Below are 18,083 nucleotides of genomic sequence, written 5' to 3' on the forward strand. Positions count from 1 at the left end.
TTATTCAAGCACCTCTACCAATGACGTAGGCTTGAATAACTTTATTGAACAGCACATAAGTTAACAAAATGGACAAGGCTTCGGAGTTTGTAGTTTCACTGCTTCCCGATGCTGAGTAAGTGATGCCACTGTAACTTCTGAGTGCCAGGATGCTCGTTGCGGACCTTGGGGAGTGCCAGGACAATCGTTCCACGCTCGTCATTTACCATTTTTTTAAGAAGGGATAGTATATGTATGCAGTATACAGGTATTGGTAGAATGAAGTTAAGGGCTCATGCACACTGCTGTAGTTTCGCCCGGGCCGTAACCCAGGCGAAACTACGGCGTGCTGCTGCGGAGAGGAGATGGGAGTGCTCCTTACCGCTCCCCTCTCCATTGGCAGACACGGGGGCCGCGCCGTAAAACGGGGTGAAACACCGGTTGCTCACCGCGCCGTATTACAGCGCCATTCATTTTCAATGGCGGCCGTATTCTGGCCGCAAATCGGGCGGCTGGAATACGGCCCCATTACGGCAATGTGCATGGAGCCTTCGTATGTTGGTCTGGCCCTCTAAAACCATTCCAATTTCTCATGTGGCCCCATGGGAAAATTAATTGCCCACCCCTGTTCTAGACTTTCACAGCCATTTGTTACACCGGGTCCTGTGAACTTACCTACAGCCATAATCACCAACTTCTGGGTTCCCTGTGTTGGTACAAATGTATGTGTGTGATGCTTGGATCCTTCCTTATTGTGTAGGCAATGTTGTTATGCCTGCTGGAGCTAAGGAACATCCCACAAAGAGTAAAGGCTCTTGTAAGTGCACAGTGCCAATTTGGGCATTGAACATGTGCTGTTGCCAACAGTTCAGAGAATCACTTGCTAGCTAGTTGACACAAAAGTCTCTCAGGCCTGACCCACTAATTTGTGACTGTTGAGAACTTTGGTATATTTAATATCATTAGAAAATTGGAAGTGAGATTTTTACTTAGTTTAGCTAAAACTTGATAACATTTCTGAAAAGGTGGGACCGACACAAGTTCAATACATCTATTCCTTGGGTTATCTAATAAACAGATAAACTAAATGATATGCTAAAATAACATTATAACATATACCCGCAAAAATATATGACATTAAAAAATGTAACCAAAAAGTAACGTAATTTAAAATAAAATATTTCAATATAATATTGCTACTTGCATTAGTTGTATCATTGTGTGGAACAATAGGTAATGCTTTTAAAATATATATATATAGAAAATATACTCAAATACAATACACATGTATACATGCCGCTGCATGCTATACTCTTGCACTTCTGTGGGATTGGAGGAATGTGAGAGGGACAATTGGGCACTGGCTCACTGGGCATTTGCCCAGTGACTAGCCCGACCTGGATCCACTGCTTGAACATACAATCCGTAACTATTTTTGTGTGTCCTTGCATTAATACTGTGTGTTTCTTTTTCATGCAGCTCATTCAGAAACTGACCGATGTAGCGGAGGAATGTCAAAACAACCAGCTGAAAAAACTAAAAGAAATCTGTGAAAAGTAATTCTCTTTCTTCTTTTTTTCTTTTATGACTCGCTTGGATGCAGATAAAACCCATTTTCACATTTGCATATTGTTTTCTCCTCTAGGGAAAAGAAAGAGCTAAAGAAAAAGATGGATAAGAAAAGGCAAGAAAAGGTTACGGAAACAAAATCCAAGGATAAAAATCAAATGGAAGAGTGAGTATTTCTTTTTTAGAAATGTATATATATATATATATATATATTGAAAAGGGTCACACTAAAGATTATATATATATATATATATATATATATATATATATATATATACCGTATATAAAGAAAGACATTTTAATTAGAGACATTTTATCTATTTACAGTATGTGACGGTGTTTAATTCTTTAGAATTAGCTATAGAAAGGCCCTTGTGAGTTTCTTAAGAAATACAGAAGAGGGGCTAATGCTCGTTGTATCTTATTATTAATCTGCTCCGGCAAATATCCATGTGTTTAGTAAATCATGGCTAAAGTTAGAGAATTTGCCGATTGAATTTGTATGACGGCGATGAACTGGGTGAAATACCACTTTTTAGAATCTTGTGTGCTTAAAGGTGGTAAGATTAGAGGAATTGTATTACTTTAACAGAATATGCTAAATAAGTGAGATGTCTCATTGGTTGTTACAGAATGTATTACATATATTATATGTTTTTGCAAATATATATATATATATATATATATATATATATATAGATATATATATACTAAATTTTGATTTATATTAATTTATTTACAATATGGTCTCTATATTTCCCATAGAGAGAAGACGGAGATGATTCGATCATATATCCAGGAAGTGGTGCAGTACATTAAGAGGGTATGTAATGCATATGATTTCTTATTTCATATACTGTGTTGACAAGTACACTATATGACCAAAACTATGAAGGCTCCTGACCATCGCACCTATATGAGTTGATTGGACATCCCATTTCAAAACCATTGGCTTTAAAAACAAGTTACTCCCTCTTTGCAGCTATAACAGCTTCCATTCTTCTGGGAAAGCTTTCCACAATATTTTGGAGAGTTTCTGTGGGATTTTTTGCCCATTCATCCAGTAGATCATTTGTGAGGTCAGACACTTGTGTTGGATGAGAAGGCCCGGCTCGCAATCTCCGCTCCAGTTAGTCCCAAAGGTGTTTGATGGGGTTGAGGTCAGGACTGTGAGGGCCAGCCAAGTTCGTCCACACCAAACTCATCCAACATTGTCTCTATGGACCTTGGTTTATTTGGTGGGGCACAGTTGTGCTGCAACAGGAAACGGCCTTCCGCAAACATACACTTCTCTAAAATGTCTATGGAGACGGCTGTGTCTGATTTTACGCCTAAACTCAATAATTTGGAGGGATGTCCACATACTTGTGGACACTTGGTATATTGGTAAATCTGTCTTTTTCAAACATATTTGACAACCAATGTGAACCTAAACCTGAACGCATGCTGTGGTTTGATTAACCTTAGTGTACTTATTTGCCTTCATCATACACCCATGGCCCCGGGACTTCCTCCCATTATGCATCACACATGTGCCTTGGAATAGCACAAAGATTTCCCAGAGATGTTGCCACAAAATATAACAGTATCTGCCAAAATTCAACAAAGGATAGCAGAAAAACAGAATGGGTATTTAAAAAAAAAAAAAGAAGCAATATATTCGTGGAACTTTTCTTTTACAAAAAACAAAGTATGGTCTCATGTACAATAACATCATTGGGGTTTCAGGTAATATGGAATGATAAAACTATCAAGTAATTATTATTATTATTATGCGATAAACAATCGCTTTTATTAATACCGTTTTCATAAGTTTTATTGTGAGAACTAAAAATTATTTTTTTATTATTATTAAATGTATTAAAGTAACTTGTACGCATGTCTATAATGCAGGAGGGTCAGGTTCAATTCCTGAGGATAAGCTCCAGGTTTTTAGGGAAAATAAATGACCTCACATTTTTGGTTCTGGGCTGCACTTGTAGCTGGGATCAGACTGATAGGCCAATGAAGATCCTTCCTCTATAATGGCAGAGGTGAGCTCAAATCTGAGGGCCACCATAGGGCAGGCTATTAAGTTGCTGTCCACTCTTGGTTGAGCTGGTCTCATACCTCTATGAATACATAGGGCCCTAAAGCATATATATTAAAAATACATTGTAGTGCAGAACATACCTGGGGACTCTCCGTTTTTTCATTTGGAGACTCTAGGTTGCGTGAGCGGCATTGTGACGCACCCCGCTCCCCACCCATTTCCCCCTTAAATAGAGGTTAGCGGGACAACCCACCGCCATTAGCGGGACTTCCTGCCCACATCCCGCGAGAGGGGCTTTGGGTGGCCAGATCCATAAAGTCCCCAGTTATGGTGATATATCGTTCATGTATGGTGTCATCCATCCCACAGCTTCAGAGGGGTACAGAAGCCCCAAGCAGCTCCTTAATAAATAGCATAAATAGCCACCTCTGCTTGCATTTCATACTCTACCCGAACTTTTCAGTGTTAACAGGATTGTTTTTTAAGTATTTCCACAATAGTTTGTGGTTTGAATCTTTTTCTCCTATACTATATTGTGAGATTTTATGGGGTGATTTGCTTGTTGATGGCTTCTTGAGCTAGCCTTTAAAATGAAATAACTAAACTGTTCAAAGCTCTATAAATAAACCTCCAACCATGATGCATGACCTGCGCGCGAGAGGTAGAACAGGTTTGCTAGAAAAAAGAATCTGGTTTGTTTATGTAATACATCGATTTCTAAAGAAATGTGTTTATTCAACCGAAGAAACTCAATTATACTGGCTTTGTCATTATTCACCTCTAACATACCATGTCTCTTAAATTCAACGGAAAAACCAACACAAACACCCTCATTCATATAGTTTAAAAAGTGAACATTCTCTCCAATTCCTAGAAAACATTTGCAATACCTGGAAATATTCCACCAATCAACCTTTCTGTAGAATATCTGTAATCTGTTTACATACGGGCCTGGTCAATATTGATGACCAGTATGAAATAAATACAGACATATGCTTTCACTTATACTCATTGTCATGCAGTTGCAAAGTTAGTAAGGTTGAGTTATACCTGTCTAAGACATCTATAATTGCACCGGTCAAGATAAAGGAAAAAACATTTCAAGTGCTAGACAAGTTGTGGTGGAGAGAATCCTTCACAACTCCATGGGTGGTCAGAATAACCCCTGGATCAACAACCTTCAAATTACTGTATTTACCTCCGAATCCCTTTCTTGTCCCCACAAAAAATCAACAGCCACCAACCTGTTTATTGCAGAGTGCATTTTATACATTAAAAAAAACAGCTAGCAGTGATATCTACAAAGAAAACACAAGGAATGAAAATTGACAAATCTTTTTAAATTACTGCTTGGATGAGTCTTATTTTGGAGCAATTACAACAATCTTTAGAGGTCTTCTAGGTATGGAGCAGGAGCAGAGAGGAAGGTTGTCCAAATCTTTCCTCTGGTTTTGGATCAAGGGCACGGCCGCCCCTTGGACTCAACCTAGAATAAGTCGTTGTGTATGCCGTGGCTACTTTTCTCTCCATTTGTTATGGGAAGATTGTTGAGCGTGACTGAATTTAGTCTATAAGTCACACCATGGAAAAATCTACAGAGCTACTGGGACAGCTGGTTTTGTGGCATTTGCAAAGTGGTATCTGTATGTGTTAGCTGTATTTTTGTTGGTTACAGAGATCAAAATTGAGAATGGGGCTAAAAGCAAGGGGGTCATTTCCATGTCCTACCATCGGGAACCTATATGACCCTGATTTACTTTTATGTTTAAAAGTATTTATGGTTTTCTCAGCAACCTGGTTTTTTGTATTATGTTTTTTCAGCTAGAAGATGCACAGAGTAAAAGGCAAGAAAAACTTATAGAAAAACATAAGGAAATTCGTCAACAAATACTGGATGAAAAGCCCAAGGTACAGTGTCCTGTTATATATATATAACTAGTTGAACAAAGTTCTGTCTTCAAACCAAAGAAGTGTAAACACTAGCATTGGAGGAAATATGATTTTATATAACTTACACCACAATAGTATAAAAAGCCATTGCACAGTACACACTCCCATCTTGGATAGTTGGTTAATAAAGAAACATTTGTCTCCTTTCCAGTAGCTCCACTTCTTCTCTTGCCTTTTCTGCCTTCGTTCTTCTATCTTTTTTCTTTGTCTGCTTTTCTGTGAACCAGGCCCTCTGAAGCACTTCCGCAAAAGAGTGAAGCCTTCGGGTGCGAGGATTGTCCATGTCGCCCACCCTCTTGAGTAAGCACTCCGGGATGCCAGAATAAAAAAGACTGATTCGTGTAAATCTGTCTGCATTATTCTGGCCTCTCACATAAAATAAAAAAAACAGTGGTAATTTTTAAAGACACATCCGCTAGATTGTAAGCTTGCAAGCAGGGTCTTCTTTATCAGTTTGTCTTAGACTGTCAATTCCAGTTTTTGTCCTACCCTTTGAATATACTGTAACAAACACTACATTGGTGCTATATAAATAATAATAATAAACATACACATAATGGATGGGCAGATGGGAACTTATATAATGTACAGAAACCGCCTCTTCTACCAGCAGAGGGCACTGTTTACTAGACTTGTGCATTCGTATTCGGGCGAACATGAAAACAAACACGAAGAGTGTGTTTTCGTTGTTCAGCTCGAATACAGAACATACGAAAGTGGCGGCGGCAACACGTATACGAAGACAAAGACATACAACACGAAGAATCTTCGTATTCGTCTTCGTTTACTAATCTCCCTGGTCCCTTCCCCATCTAGCCTACCTTATCTACGCAGCATCGCAGGGGTTTAACAGGAGAGGAAATCCGTAGGTTCGTTAAAGCGCCATGCGAGCAACTCTATTGGTCGCCTGCAGGGGCCTCCTCTGGCATTAACCAACTGGTATGGCCATTTTTTTTCGGATCACTTGGTTGATTCTAGGAGAGACTAACTGCCCAGGTCCTCCTTAAGAGCTTGGTACTTGATGTTTTGTGCAATCATTTGTTTTTTTTTAGTGATTCTCAGGTCTATTATGTCATTATCGATGGAACGTCCCTGCAGATCACTCCCTTGTCTTTTAGGGGGTTCATTTTAAAGTTAATGAACGTTAAGTCCCATGGAAATGTATCTCCATAAACTTTCATTAGCCAGATTGTCAAGGTTTGAGTGATTAAGACTGAGCCATTCTGTTGCTTGCACAAGACAGTATGATAAGGAGGAAACAGCCAGCTACTTTTGAAAATGGATAAATTGTGTGATACTGCTAATTAAAATGGTGTTCTCATTTAACTTGACAAACTTTCAAATTCCTATCTTATTTCCTATTAATTTTATAATAGAAACTGTATAGCCTTTTATTTCTGAAAATTAAATAAAGTAACAAGGAAAGCAGAGGGCAAGTTCCCACCATGTCCAAGCTACAATTCAGTGGAAAATCTCTCTCTGTATGTTCTACTTAATGACATTCTACATCCACCAGAAAACAAGCTTGCAATTATTGTGGAAAGAAAGTCCTTGTATAACGGTAATTAGATACTATTGGGATAACTACCTATTAGGTGAAAAGTGTAGAAGAAGAGTATGAAGGCAAATTAACACACTATTTGTAACAAGACTTCTAACAGTCATACTAAAAGAGTGCATTTTAAATATATAAATATTTTAATATGCATTCTTTATATATATATATATATATATATATATATATATATATATATATATATATATATATATATATATATTGTGTCAAACCCTGCAGCAGGAGGGCCATACATGTCACTTTTAGGGGTCCTAAGCACAGTCCTCTAGGGCAATCAGTCTTGGAAACACCAGCTTGTAACAAAACAGATCTTTATTTTTAATTGCTGAAACCCCAAAAACCAAATCATAAAAAGAAAACCTAGCTCCCAATTGGAGCCCTTTCTAACTGAACTATGCTGGTCCAGACTGACCAGCCTAATCACCCACTACCTCAACCTCCCAGCCAGACCCAGCTACGCCAGGCTCTGGAAAACCTCCCCCAGACAGCACACAAAATGTCCAGGCAGGTATTGCCTCACTTGGCTCAGGGATGGTCTTCTTCAGGGTCTCTCCTTGCCCTGGGAGAGCAGGGAACTTCCTCTTCCCCCAACAGTCTCTCTGAGTATCAGGCTCCAGGGCTTTTTAATGCCCAGCACCTGTGCCTGATGCCGGCCCCATAGGAATCCCGGACCGGATCCTGCAGATTTCTTGCCTTCTGGAAAACCTGGCATGGAATTTCCACAGAATGGGGAAACGGAGCATTGGCCCACCCTGCTCTCCAATTGCTCCACCCCAGGGACCCATATTTATGATCTGGATAGCACCTGTAACCAGATGTCATGCCAATCAACTCCCTGGGGTTCACAGTCTCACAATATATATATATATATATGTATATATATATATATATATATATATATATATATATATATACATATCTATATGTGTGTGTGAAGAAGACTGGGGTACCTTTACTTTCCAACAAGTTTGGAGTTTTGATAATGACCGGTTTTCAAAGCGGTTTAAACTTGACATATGAAAAATGGTTAATATTTCCATGGTTCATGTGACCTCTAGAAACCTTGCTTCAAGGGCAAACTGAATGGAAATCTACCCATGATGACTCTTCACTAAATGTTTTGGGCATTTCATATGATCGCTTATTAATGTAGGTCATCTGTAAGTAAGGAGGGGATTTTATTGAAAGTGGATATGACATGATGGTTGATGGAAAAGGTCCCTAATAAATTCCATTTCCTCTCTCATTGTGCTGTAAATGCTACTGCCTTGGCTGCGCCAAGCTATGCTTAGAGCTTTCTTAATAAATTCAAGGAAATCCCTGCCATGTAGAAATAACTACACAAAGCAGCTGCCTGACAGGCATTCATCTAAGCCATGGTTTATACTGCCTGTTTCCTCCAGGCTAAAGATCTCTTGATTAGCCAGTAATTAAAAAAAAAAGAACAATTGAATCGCCTTAATAGGATTTGTTTTCTCTGTTACAATATATGCATATATTTATTGAAGGCAGTGGCATTACAATTGGGTTGGCATAGAGTGCAGTTGAGGAAAGTACTATTTCCTCAAAGGTCTGCTGACCTGAAATGTATCTACCATGGATCTAGTGGAAGGGAGATGAGATCTGTACCTCAGGTGCTAGTTGGTGGATTTTGATTGCCTCAGCAACAGAAGTGAAGGCAGCCCGTTGGTTTTCTTGTCATATTGGCCATGATAGACAATTACAAGAAGTTAGGCCAGAAAGGATTTAAAAACCACACATGTACACTGTAATCAGTACATTAGGAATAGTGTTTAATAGCACCTACTAGTGCAAAGTATATGAAAAGGTAATACATATCTCACACTCACATTGCGTTATACCTCAAAGGTTGCTGTGCTTATGCCTGAGTCCCTGGATTAGTTCAGTCTTGCCTGCTCCATACTTAACATTACCTCCTACAATACCATGAATGCTATTACACTAACTACACAATACATTGGGGACAACAGTCTATGGGGAGAAAGCCTCCAGGTTTCAAACTCAAGACAAACCTACAAAGTAAGAGAGGTAAAACACAAAGGTTCTTTCTTTGTCAAGGGTGGAACTGAGGTTACACGCATAAATTTACCATCATTGAAGGAGGACCAAGCAGATGTCACTGCAAATCAACAAAAGGCAATACACGGACTTGTGGTTACTTCTGAATTTTAAAACGATTATGTTCTCAACTATCTGCTTCTTCTATGCACCATTGGCTTTTTTTCTGAAACAACAATTTTTTCAAGCATCCTAAAAATATCTCATTCTTATAGTGCAAATAATACAAGCAAACAGAGTAAAGGAATTAAATAAATCTTTGGATGCATTAGTATCAGGAAGAGGTTCAGTCACTTTACAGAGAGAGAGGTGAGCTACGAAAAATCAGGAAAGTTAATACTTACAGTGGCAAGAAAAAGTAAATAAACCCTTTGCAATTACCTGATTTTTTTCCATTTATTGTTTATAAAATGTGATCTGATCTACATCTAAGTAAGTATAGACAAACACAATGCTATTAAGCTAATAACACACAAACAAAAATAATAATTCATGTCTTCAATACAACCATTAAGCATTCACAGTGCTGATGAAAAAAGTTAGGGAACCTTTGGATTTAATACCTGGTTGAATCTCTTTTGGCAGCAATAACCTCAAACGAGTAGCTGTGGACCACACCTGCACAATGTTCAGGAGCGATTTTAGACCGTTCTTCCTTACAGAACTGCTTAAGCTCAGCCATATTCCTGGGATGTCTGGTGTGAACGGCTCTCTTGTGGTTTATTCCACAGCATCTCTAATGGGTTACGTTCTTGGCTCTGACTGGGCGACTCCAAAACTATTCTGTTGATTTAGTTTTGATGTTTAGGGTCATTGTCCTGCTGCATCACCCAACTTTTACTGAGCTTCAGCTGGCAGACCCTGGCATTATCCTGTATGATACCTTCATAGATTTGGGAATTCATTGTCTCCCCGATGATGGCAAGCTGTCCAGGCCCTGAGGCAGCAAAGCAGCCCCAAAATTGTGATGCTCCCTCCACCATACTTTACCATTGGGTTGTTGTTTTTGTTGGGTATACGGTGCCCTTTTTACACCATGTGTAGTGCTGCATGTTCTTACCGAACAATTTAACCCTCATTTCATCAGTCCACAAAACATTTTCCCAGTAGCATTGTGGAGTGTCAAGGTGCTCTTTGGCAAACTTCAGGTGAACAGCGATGTTTCTCTGTGTTGTCCTACCATGGACTCCATGCCTGTTCAATGTTTTTCATATGGTAGACTCATGAACAGAGATGTTAACCAGTTCCAGTGATTTCTTTAGCTGTTGTTTTTGTGGTAGAATACAAACCACTGAACATTTCTGCAGGTGCCGTAGTCCTAGGCTTGTTGTGTATTCTTGGTTTAAAAAAGTAGCTCAACGTTTTAAGCCATATTTTCAAAGCTGCGTTTCATTACATTTAGAAAAGTACTTTAATATGAATTACATTTTTAGGGGACTGCCTGAGACACTGGAGTGTTCCTTTAAATGGAGGTAAAGAAATGATGGCATTAATAGTTTTTAGATGTACTTGAGGTTGGTGGCTGAAAGAAGAGAAAATGAGGTAGAAAAAGAGACATTAGACACAAGAGGTATAAACTGCACCAAGGGAGATCCCTGGTTTATAAAGCTAAAAATCCTACAGTTGAAGTAGTGACCTCTCTGGATCATAACGGGTAACATGAACAAATCTAGATGAAAATGTGAATTCTTCCATAATATGTTTGCTTATTCCCATTTCTTGTAAACTAGGCAAGCAGTTTGCTTTAAAATATTATTAAATGCCTTTACCCTGCTTTGCCCAGTGGTTTATAAAAGAAATATCCACTTTTTTGTAGAAATGGAAATTAAAGTGCTTTGTGACCTAGTTTTCAAAGCTTTTAACTTATTTTAAAATGTACTTGACTGTGCAAAAAAAAAGATTTAAAAAATAGTTGGGATATATTTTGCATTGGCGTTTTCAACAGAAGAGAATTATCCACGTATTACATTTATAAACATTTATTCAAATTAGGCTTTTTCATATAAATGATGCAGAAGCGGAATATTCTGTGTCTGCAGATACTCATTAGAAAGATCTTCCCGTATAAGAGGATAATTTCTCGAGCTGTCTCTCAAAATGTGGCACAATTTGCTGTCAGCCAAGTTTGTCTATCTTCTCCCTGTAACTGGTGTGATTACTTCTTTTTGTCATCATAATTCAAAACACTGCTGAAGTCTTATTATCTTTCCAATAAGCAAATTTATGGTAGTAATGTGGTGTACTGATCTGTTTGTTACCATAAAGAAAATAACATCCAACAAGATTGTGTCTTTTAGAAGCTAAATTTATGGCACAAATTCATGGGTTGGGGTGCCTAAGGGTGAAATACTGCACCCAGGTGCCAACAACCCTAGGCTCACCTGTGTACCTAGGCTCTCTGAGCATACCTGTGCTTCTGCATACTCCCAAAACAGCAGGTGCCTGTTTTTGCAACTTGTTGAATCACGGTGACAAGATATTCCTTCAAATTTAGTGAATACATGAAGATTTTGGTTGTTTTTTTGGACACTTGGTAAATAGCACTCATACAGTAACATTGCATTTGTGCTGCACGTGGTACACAAGGAGCTAGTAACAAAAGCTAACTCTTTTAACAGACCTGACACGTTATAATACATTGAGGACCCTTTGTGTAATTTTAATGTCTTGGTGGGCTAGTTATATATTGTAAAAAAGAAAGATCTCCGTAGCTGTGCAATTTATGGATTAAATATAATTTTCTATATAAAAAAGCAGTAATAACTGATTTGCCAGTTTTCAGATAACATAAACTAATGAGTTCTCCTGAGATTTAATGTACATGAACATTAATAGTTATCTTTATCTGTATAAACGCATACATTCAGTGGGTCGCTGTTAAATAAAACATATACTTTAGTTAAGATTTGTCATTGTCTCTTCTATTTTCCAAAGCATTTCCTGCAATTTACTGGTTATTATAGTAAAAACTAGTTCCAACAGTTTATCAGAACTTTAATCTTAAATCTTTTTTCTTTAAAAATACAATCTTAGTCAAAGCATTTTTGTATGCATTACAGTTATTTATATAGCACCAGCAGAGGAGTCAGTAACATAAATAAAAATCACACACAATAACAAACTGATACAAAAGGAGAAGTGGGGCCCTGCTCCTGTGAGCTTACAATCTAGTCGGTGGTTGAAGGGACATGAAACAATAGGAGAAAACTGCTTGGATAGGGATGAGTTGATCGAGTAAGGATGATCTGTAGAAGCGGGTCATTTAGATGAATTAATTAATTGATGTTGCTACATTACATTTTTTTATATTTTTTGTATATTTTTTTGAGCTCCGATATAGAGATGTTTAATAAATAAAGAGTGGGGTACATATTGCTGTGATTTTGGAGTGGTCACCCCAAGGTCAGCAGGATATCAATGTCATTAACTGCAAAATGGGCTGATAAAAAGGACATTCTCTCACATATACCGCATGTTCTAATGGTTTTATTTGGTTATAACTCTGGTCCGTAGGACTTTAGGCTTTATTAACACAGCAGCACTGTGTCTCCATATCTTACACTTATTATGTCTCAACTGCATCTGCGTCTTCTAACTCCCATATATCTTTAGTGTTGAACTTCTCTGCATACTAATGATATACAAATTGCTATAATCCCTATAATTGTCAAGGGGAGCTTTTTCCTGACACTGATTGGCTGCTTCAGACAGCCACAAGTTGCATTGAAACAGCACCATGGAGTTGGTGAACTGCAGAACTGGAGCTGCAGCTTCTCCTTAAGGAAAGTACTTGTATCTATTTTTCCCATACAAGTTGAAGAATGCATATTAAAGTATTCTTCATTGGTAGGTCTGTATTGATGAGTAAACTGTCCTTCGAGTTTAAATATATCAAAATAAAAAATTATTATTTTATTGTATGCATGCTAGATATCCATGAATACTCACTGCCTCACTGTCGGTGAGAATCATTTTGAAGGATTCAGGACCAGGCTTGCAAAGGCTGCAATGATCATGTTATCACCTTTCAAAACATGTCTAACCTTAGAAAGCAATTACCAGTAATGTGAATATGCATATAAACCAATATAACACCCATCAAAATCCAGAATACCGGTACATGTGTGAATGAGATAACGTAGAGGGTTATATGATCTTTGTTAAAATGTGCAATACATTTTTTTCTGTTAAATAGCATTTATTTTATATTATTACATTATCAACTTGTACCATTTTTTTAAATTATTCTTATTTATTTTGGGTCATTAAAAGGCTCTCAGCTCCTTTAAGACACTGAGCCCCGGAATATGTCCTCAAATGTCTATGGAGGCGGTAGAATTTAATTTTGATAAAGCAAAACACATTCATCTGTAAAGTTATCTGTAATATAGGAAATAATGCCAAAATAAAAGAACTTTTGTTGTCAGAGTATAGTCCTTTGATGTAAACTTGATAGATAGCACAATATACTTATAGTTAAAAAAATTATTGATCTTTTTTAAAGGAGAATGTTTTTTGGGTTAGATGTATGCACAATTGAGCAACAAAACATTTTCCACTATATAGCAATTTGTCTCTGATCTTTTTCACTTATCCTTGAGAAATGCTTTTGACTTGATAAAGGGAGGACTCCCGAAAGCTCGTCTATTATTTTAAATACTGTTAGACCAATAAAAAAGGTATTACAAGATTCTGCAACATTCTGTTTTTTTGCATTCTCACTTATCCTATAAACTGAATTATAAACTAAAAATTAACATGTGTCCTGAGCTCTAATGAGTTGGTATACAGGGCTAAAACCCAAGAGATCTTTACCCTCATACAAGGAATGTAGCCTCCATGTGTAGATCAGAGGGATTCCAGCTCTGTGTGCCAGTACCTAATCCTTACCCCGTTCCCTGCAGAGCACAAACCACACGGACTTGGAGTGATTCCCAGACACCGATTCTCAGTCTCAAAGCACTGAAACCTGATCTCATACACGGTACCAGCAGTTCCCTTGTGATATCATTTCCATGCAATTATTCGTTTAATGAAAGTATAAAGATTGCATTCCCACATCAGTGACATTTACTAATAATTATCTTCTTACTATACTGGGTATTAGTGATTTTGGGTAAACCGGAAAATATTTTTATACATTTGTAATCCACAGCTCAAAGAAGTCACATGTTTTACTAATTTGTTCTTTTAGGGCACAGAAGCAAAATTATATGTTGTGCTTTATATATTGTGTTGCATAATTTAATGGGGTAATAGAAGCATTGCTAAACAGTAAACACTGATCTACAAACACCAGACAAGCCAGAAGGCTTGTTTTTCCCTTAGAAATCTCACAGTGCTGCCACAGCCACAAGGGATTCTGGGTAGGCGCATGCAAATAAGGTTAACAATAATCACCTTTTGCCTCTATATCCACTTTATACATGGATCCCTTGAAAGTAATTGCCCGCTGTAAAATACAGCCTTTAGACAAAACTCGGGAAGAGGTGCAGTAGCCAGATCACCGCTCATGGACAGCTGTTTCGTCCTTCATGGGACTCATCAGCATGAGGTTGTGATACTAGCTTAGTAGTTGAGGATTGGGGTAGCCAAGAAATACCATTACATAAGTTATGGTGGGTAAAGGTAATGGAAACCCTTCCACTTAAATTTAAGGGGTAGTAGAAGTATTATTAAACACTCATCTACAGACAACAGACAAGCCAGAAGGCGTGTTCTTTCCCCTCATGGTGCTAATAGAATGAAAACAGAATACTTTTACGGAAGGCAGCATGTTTTTTTTATTTTCGCTGGGCAACAGATTGTTGGTCTCTTAAGTAGGTCACACATCGTATAGACTAAAAGTGCTTTATCCTTTGCCATCTGGCAATACATGCTAACATCTGATTAACTGAAATATACTCTGGAAAGTTAAACATTGTGGCTATCTACTTATGTAGGGTACAGGGTGCAAGACACATGTGTATGCAAGTATATACAGTAGATATCAACTTCCATTTATTTAATAGACATACTTTGGAACTCTATGGGTTTGAGGTCTCCAAGTAAAGAACTGCTTCCCCGGTTCACTCTCTTCTTTCTCCAGGGCAGGGGATCAGTGTTTAACTATGCCCACTTCCTGCCCATTTCTACTCCCAACCCATGTAATGTTCTCTGGGGCAAGCCCTGCCCTTGTCGTGACACCCCCATCCCTCACATGTCTTGCCAATCCCTTCTCATGGCTACCCCTGCCTCCTTATGGAGCCTCTCGCTCAAAAGAGGGAAAGCTCCGGGTAGCCTACCCTGGGAAAGTCCTAGGTATATTTATAGAGCTCCAGTAGATTCCATACCATTATTACAATAGGGGCAAAAGCATTGATACTCATTAGGACATATTGGTACAGAGCAAGAACAACGTCCTGCTCTTTGGAGCATATAATCTATAAGGAGGTTGAGGGGGAATCAAATAAAGAGAAATTCTGGTTTGGAAAGGTGGTCTGATTGTAGTGAAGGTGAATTGGAGTAGTCAGTGGCATGGAGATTTCAAAGGTGGGAGGACGGATGGTTTCTTCAGGATACACCGACACAAATCAAACATGTTTGTGATGAAATAAAGTGTTGCATTTTACAATCGTATAAAAAATATTTTTTTATTACTGACATTTTTTTGATGAGATGACAGATGTCCAGGCATTTTATAAAAATAAAATCACTTCCCGGCAATGTTTCCTGTAATTTCTAGTAGTGGGTGTGAACAGAAATGTTATTTACCCCACCCTTCTTTCCCTCTCTCTCACCTTTCTGTTTATCTCTCCCCCTCTTTCTCGTTATATCTCCTCTTCTTTATCTTTATCTTTCCATTTTATCTTATCCTTTTCTTTGTTCCCCCTTTCTCATTATATCTTCATTCCTCTTTCTCTCCAATTTATCTAAATCCCCCCTTTGTCCTCATTCCCCACTTTGTCCCCATCTCTTCTGCTTCTCATCTCCCCCTTTCTCTCACATTTTTCATTATCTCTCCCCTTTCCCATGATCTCTCACCTTTCTTCCCATATCTCTTCTTTCTCATTATCTCCCTTCATCTCTCTCTCCTCATTATCTCTCCCTATATCTTTATCTTTATCTCTAAATCCATTTTTTTTATTATCTCCCCTTTCTCTTTATCTCTTACCTTTCTGAAGTCCAGTGGTGGGAGCCACTTACAGTCCTTTCTATCTCTCACATTTCTTTTTATCTCTTTTTGTCTTTCTTTATGAGCCCACCCTTTCTCTCTCCCACTGCACTCTCTTACATGCTTCACCACTGAGCTCCAGAATATGATGTCATCAATGGCTGGAAGCATCGCAAGAAAGCAATGACACGGACCTCAGACTCCCTTTATTTTGGGTCTGTTAGAGAGAGATCCATGATCTCCCCAACCAGTACTGTGTTAATAGCTTTATACGAGGGATCACAAGTAGACTAATCATTTTATGCCGTCTAATAACAAGGATAATTCCGTTTCTTTGGCTGCAGATTTATAATAAACAAACAAATAGGTCCATCTAATTTGTCATTTTTAATCACTTTTACTTATTAATTCTTGAGAAAAGCATTATGCACATCCCAAAGGTTTCTTAAGTGCATGTTCACTGTACTAGAGGAAATCAATTAAATCTCTATCCGCTGAGGGTATTTCTTGACATATGATGTAGGGCTCTAACATGCCTACCAAGCGTCCCATGTTTTATGTTTCGTGACTGATGTATGGATTTTGACAAAACACACATTCTAACATGCCAATGGCCATTATCATTTTGTGTTCTGGTTTAGAAGTGCCTATGTGTATAAAATATGCAGTAGTTACTCTTTTTAATGTGTGATTCTGGCACCATGACATATATAATGTGTGAACAGAAATAGCGTGGTACTTGCCATGCGTGATTTTGTGAGCGGTCAGTGGAATCTTTCTATAGACTGCCCCACAAAGGACAATCTATCCTGTAACTGGAGATTTTTGCCTGTCTGCCTCTGGTCTATTTTAAGTTTTAACCATGTTTCATATCAATACAAATAGAGTTAAAAATAAATTGTTTCCTTAATGTGTCCTAGAAGGGCAATTTCATGACTAAATGTTCTTCTCTGAAGCTCTTTTTTCCAAGTAGGATTGTATTACAGGCTATTTTTGTGATTATCTGTTTACATTGAAATATCAGTTCAGGATTCTATTACTAAGTAGAAAGTTATATGGTAAATATTGATAAGTTAATAGTATGAAACCTGTGCAATAAGTGACCATTTGTCAACACAGATCTATAACATGTAATACCCTGAACTAATAGATAGTAAAAGATTAAAAGCTTTAAGGATGAATCCCAAGCTGCCATCCTCCCTCTTCAGAATTTTGAAATGGACAAATGATAAGTATTGTTTCTGCCATGTGAACTGGAAACATTATTCACTGTTGCACCAGTTTTATCTATTTGGACCAAGGCTTTGGAACCAGTATCACTTTTGTTTTTCATTTATACTGAGTAGGACAGTGGTATGTATATATTGCCATAACACCTGTCACTTTTTTCAAATTCTACATTTTACAATTCAGTAAACAAAAAAATTTAATTGTGTTTTCAGATTAACATAAGTAATATACTGTATGTGTATTATAAATCAGCCTTAAGTGCATTGTATAAACTGAGAACATCCATGCTAACCTTGTTTTCTCAGGATCTGTGTAATTGGCCCCCTCTCTTGTTACCCCTGTTGTTGAGTTGCTGACTGTTGTTGATTGGTTTATAAATCTTTTGTGGAAATTGATTAGATACTACTGTCTCTGCCAAAGGTTGCTGCCGATCTCCAACACCAACTGACAGTAATTTATATGAATAAGTGTGGTGCACGTTGAGATTGCGTTGCTTCTACTGTGCAAAGCTAGCA

The 18,083-nt window shown here is 37.9% G+C and overlaps 1 protein-coding gene across 1 annotated transcript in view; it reads left to right on the forward strand.

The window, feature by feature from the left end:
* LOC149303207 (1-phosphatidylinositol 4,5-bisphosphate phosphodiesterase beta-1-like) overlaps nt 1-18,083 on the forward strand; it is a 253,652-nt gene that overhangs the window by 225,890 nt on the left and 9,679 nt on the right. Inside the window, exons 29-32 of the mRNA XM_089481675.1 lie at nt 1,459-1,535; nt 1,625-1,714; nt 2,314-2,371; nt 5,402-5,488. Of these exons, the coding sequence (XP_089337801.1) occupies nt 1,459-1,535; nt 1,625-1,714; nt 2,314-2,371; nt 5,402-5,488 (312 nt within the window). The remainder of the gene's footprint in view (nt 1-1,458; nt 1,536-1,624; nt 1,715-2,313; nt 2,372-5,401; nt 5,489-18,083) is intronic.

Source organism: Sceloporus occidentalis, unplaced genomic scaffold, assembly GCF_023333645.1.
Source record: "Sceloporus occidentalis isolate IW3139 unplaced genomic scaffold, rSceOcc1.0.p SCAF_15, whole genome shotgun sequence".
In the NCBI taxonomy this organism is placed as follows: domain Eukaryota; kingdom Metazoa; phylum Chordata; class Lepidosauria; order Squamata; family Phrynosomatidae; genus Sceloporus; species Sceloporus occidentalis.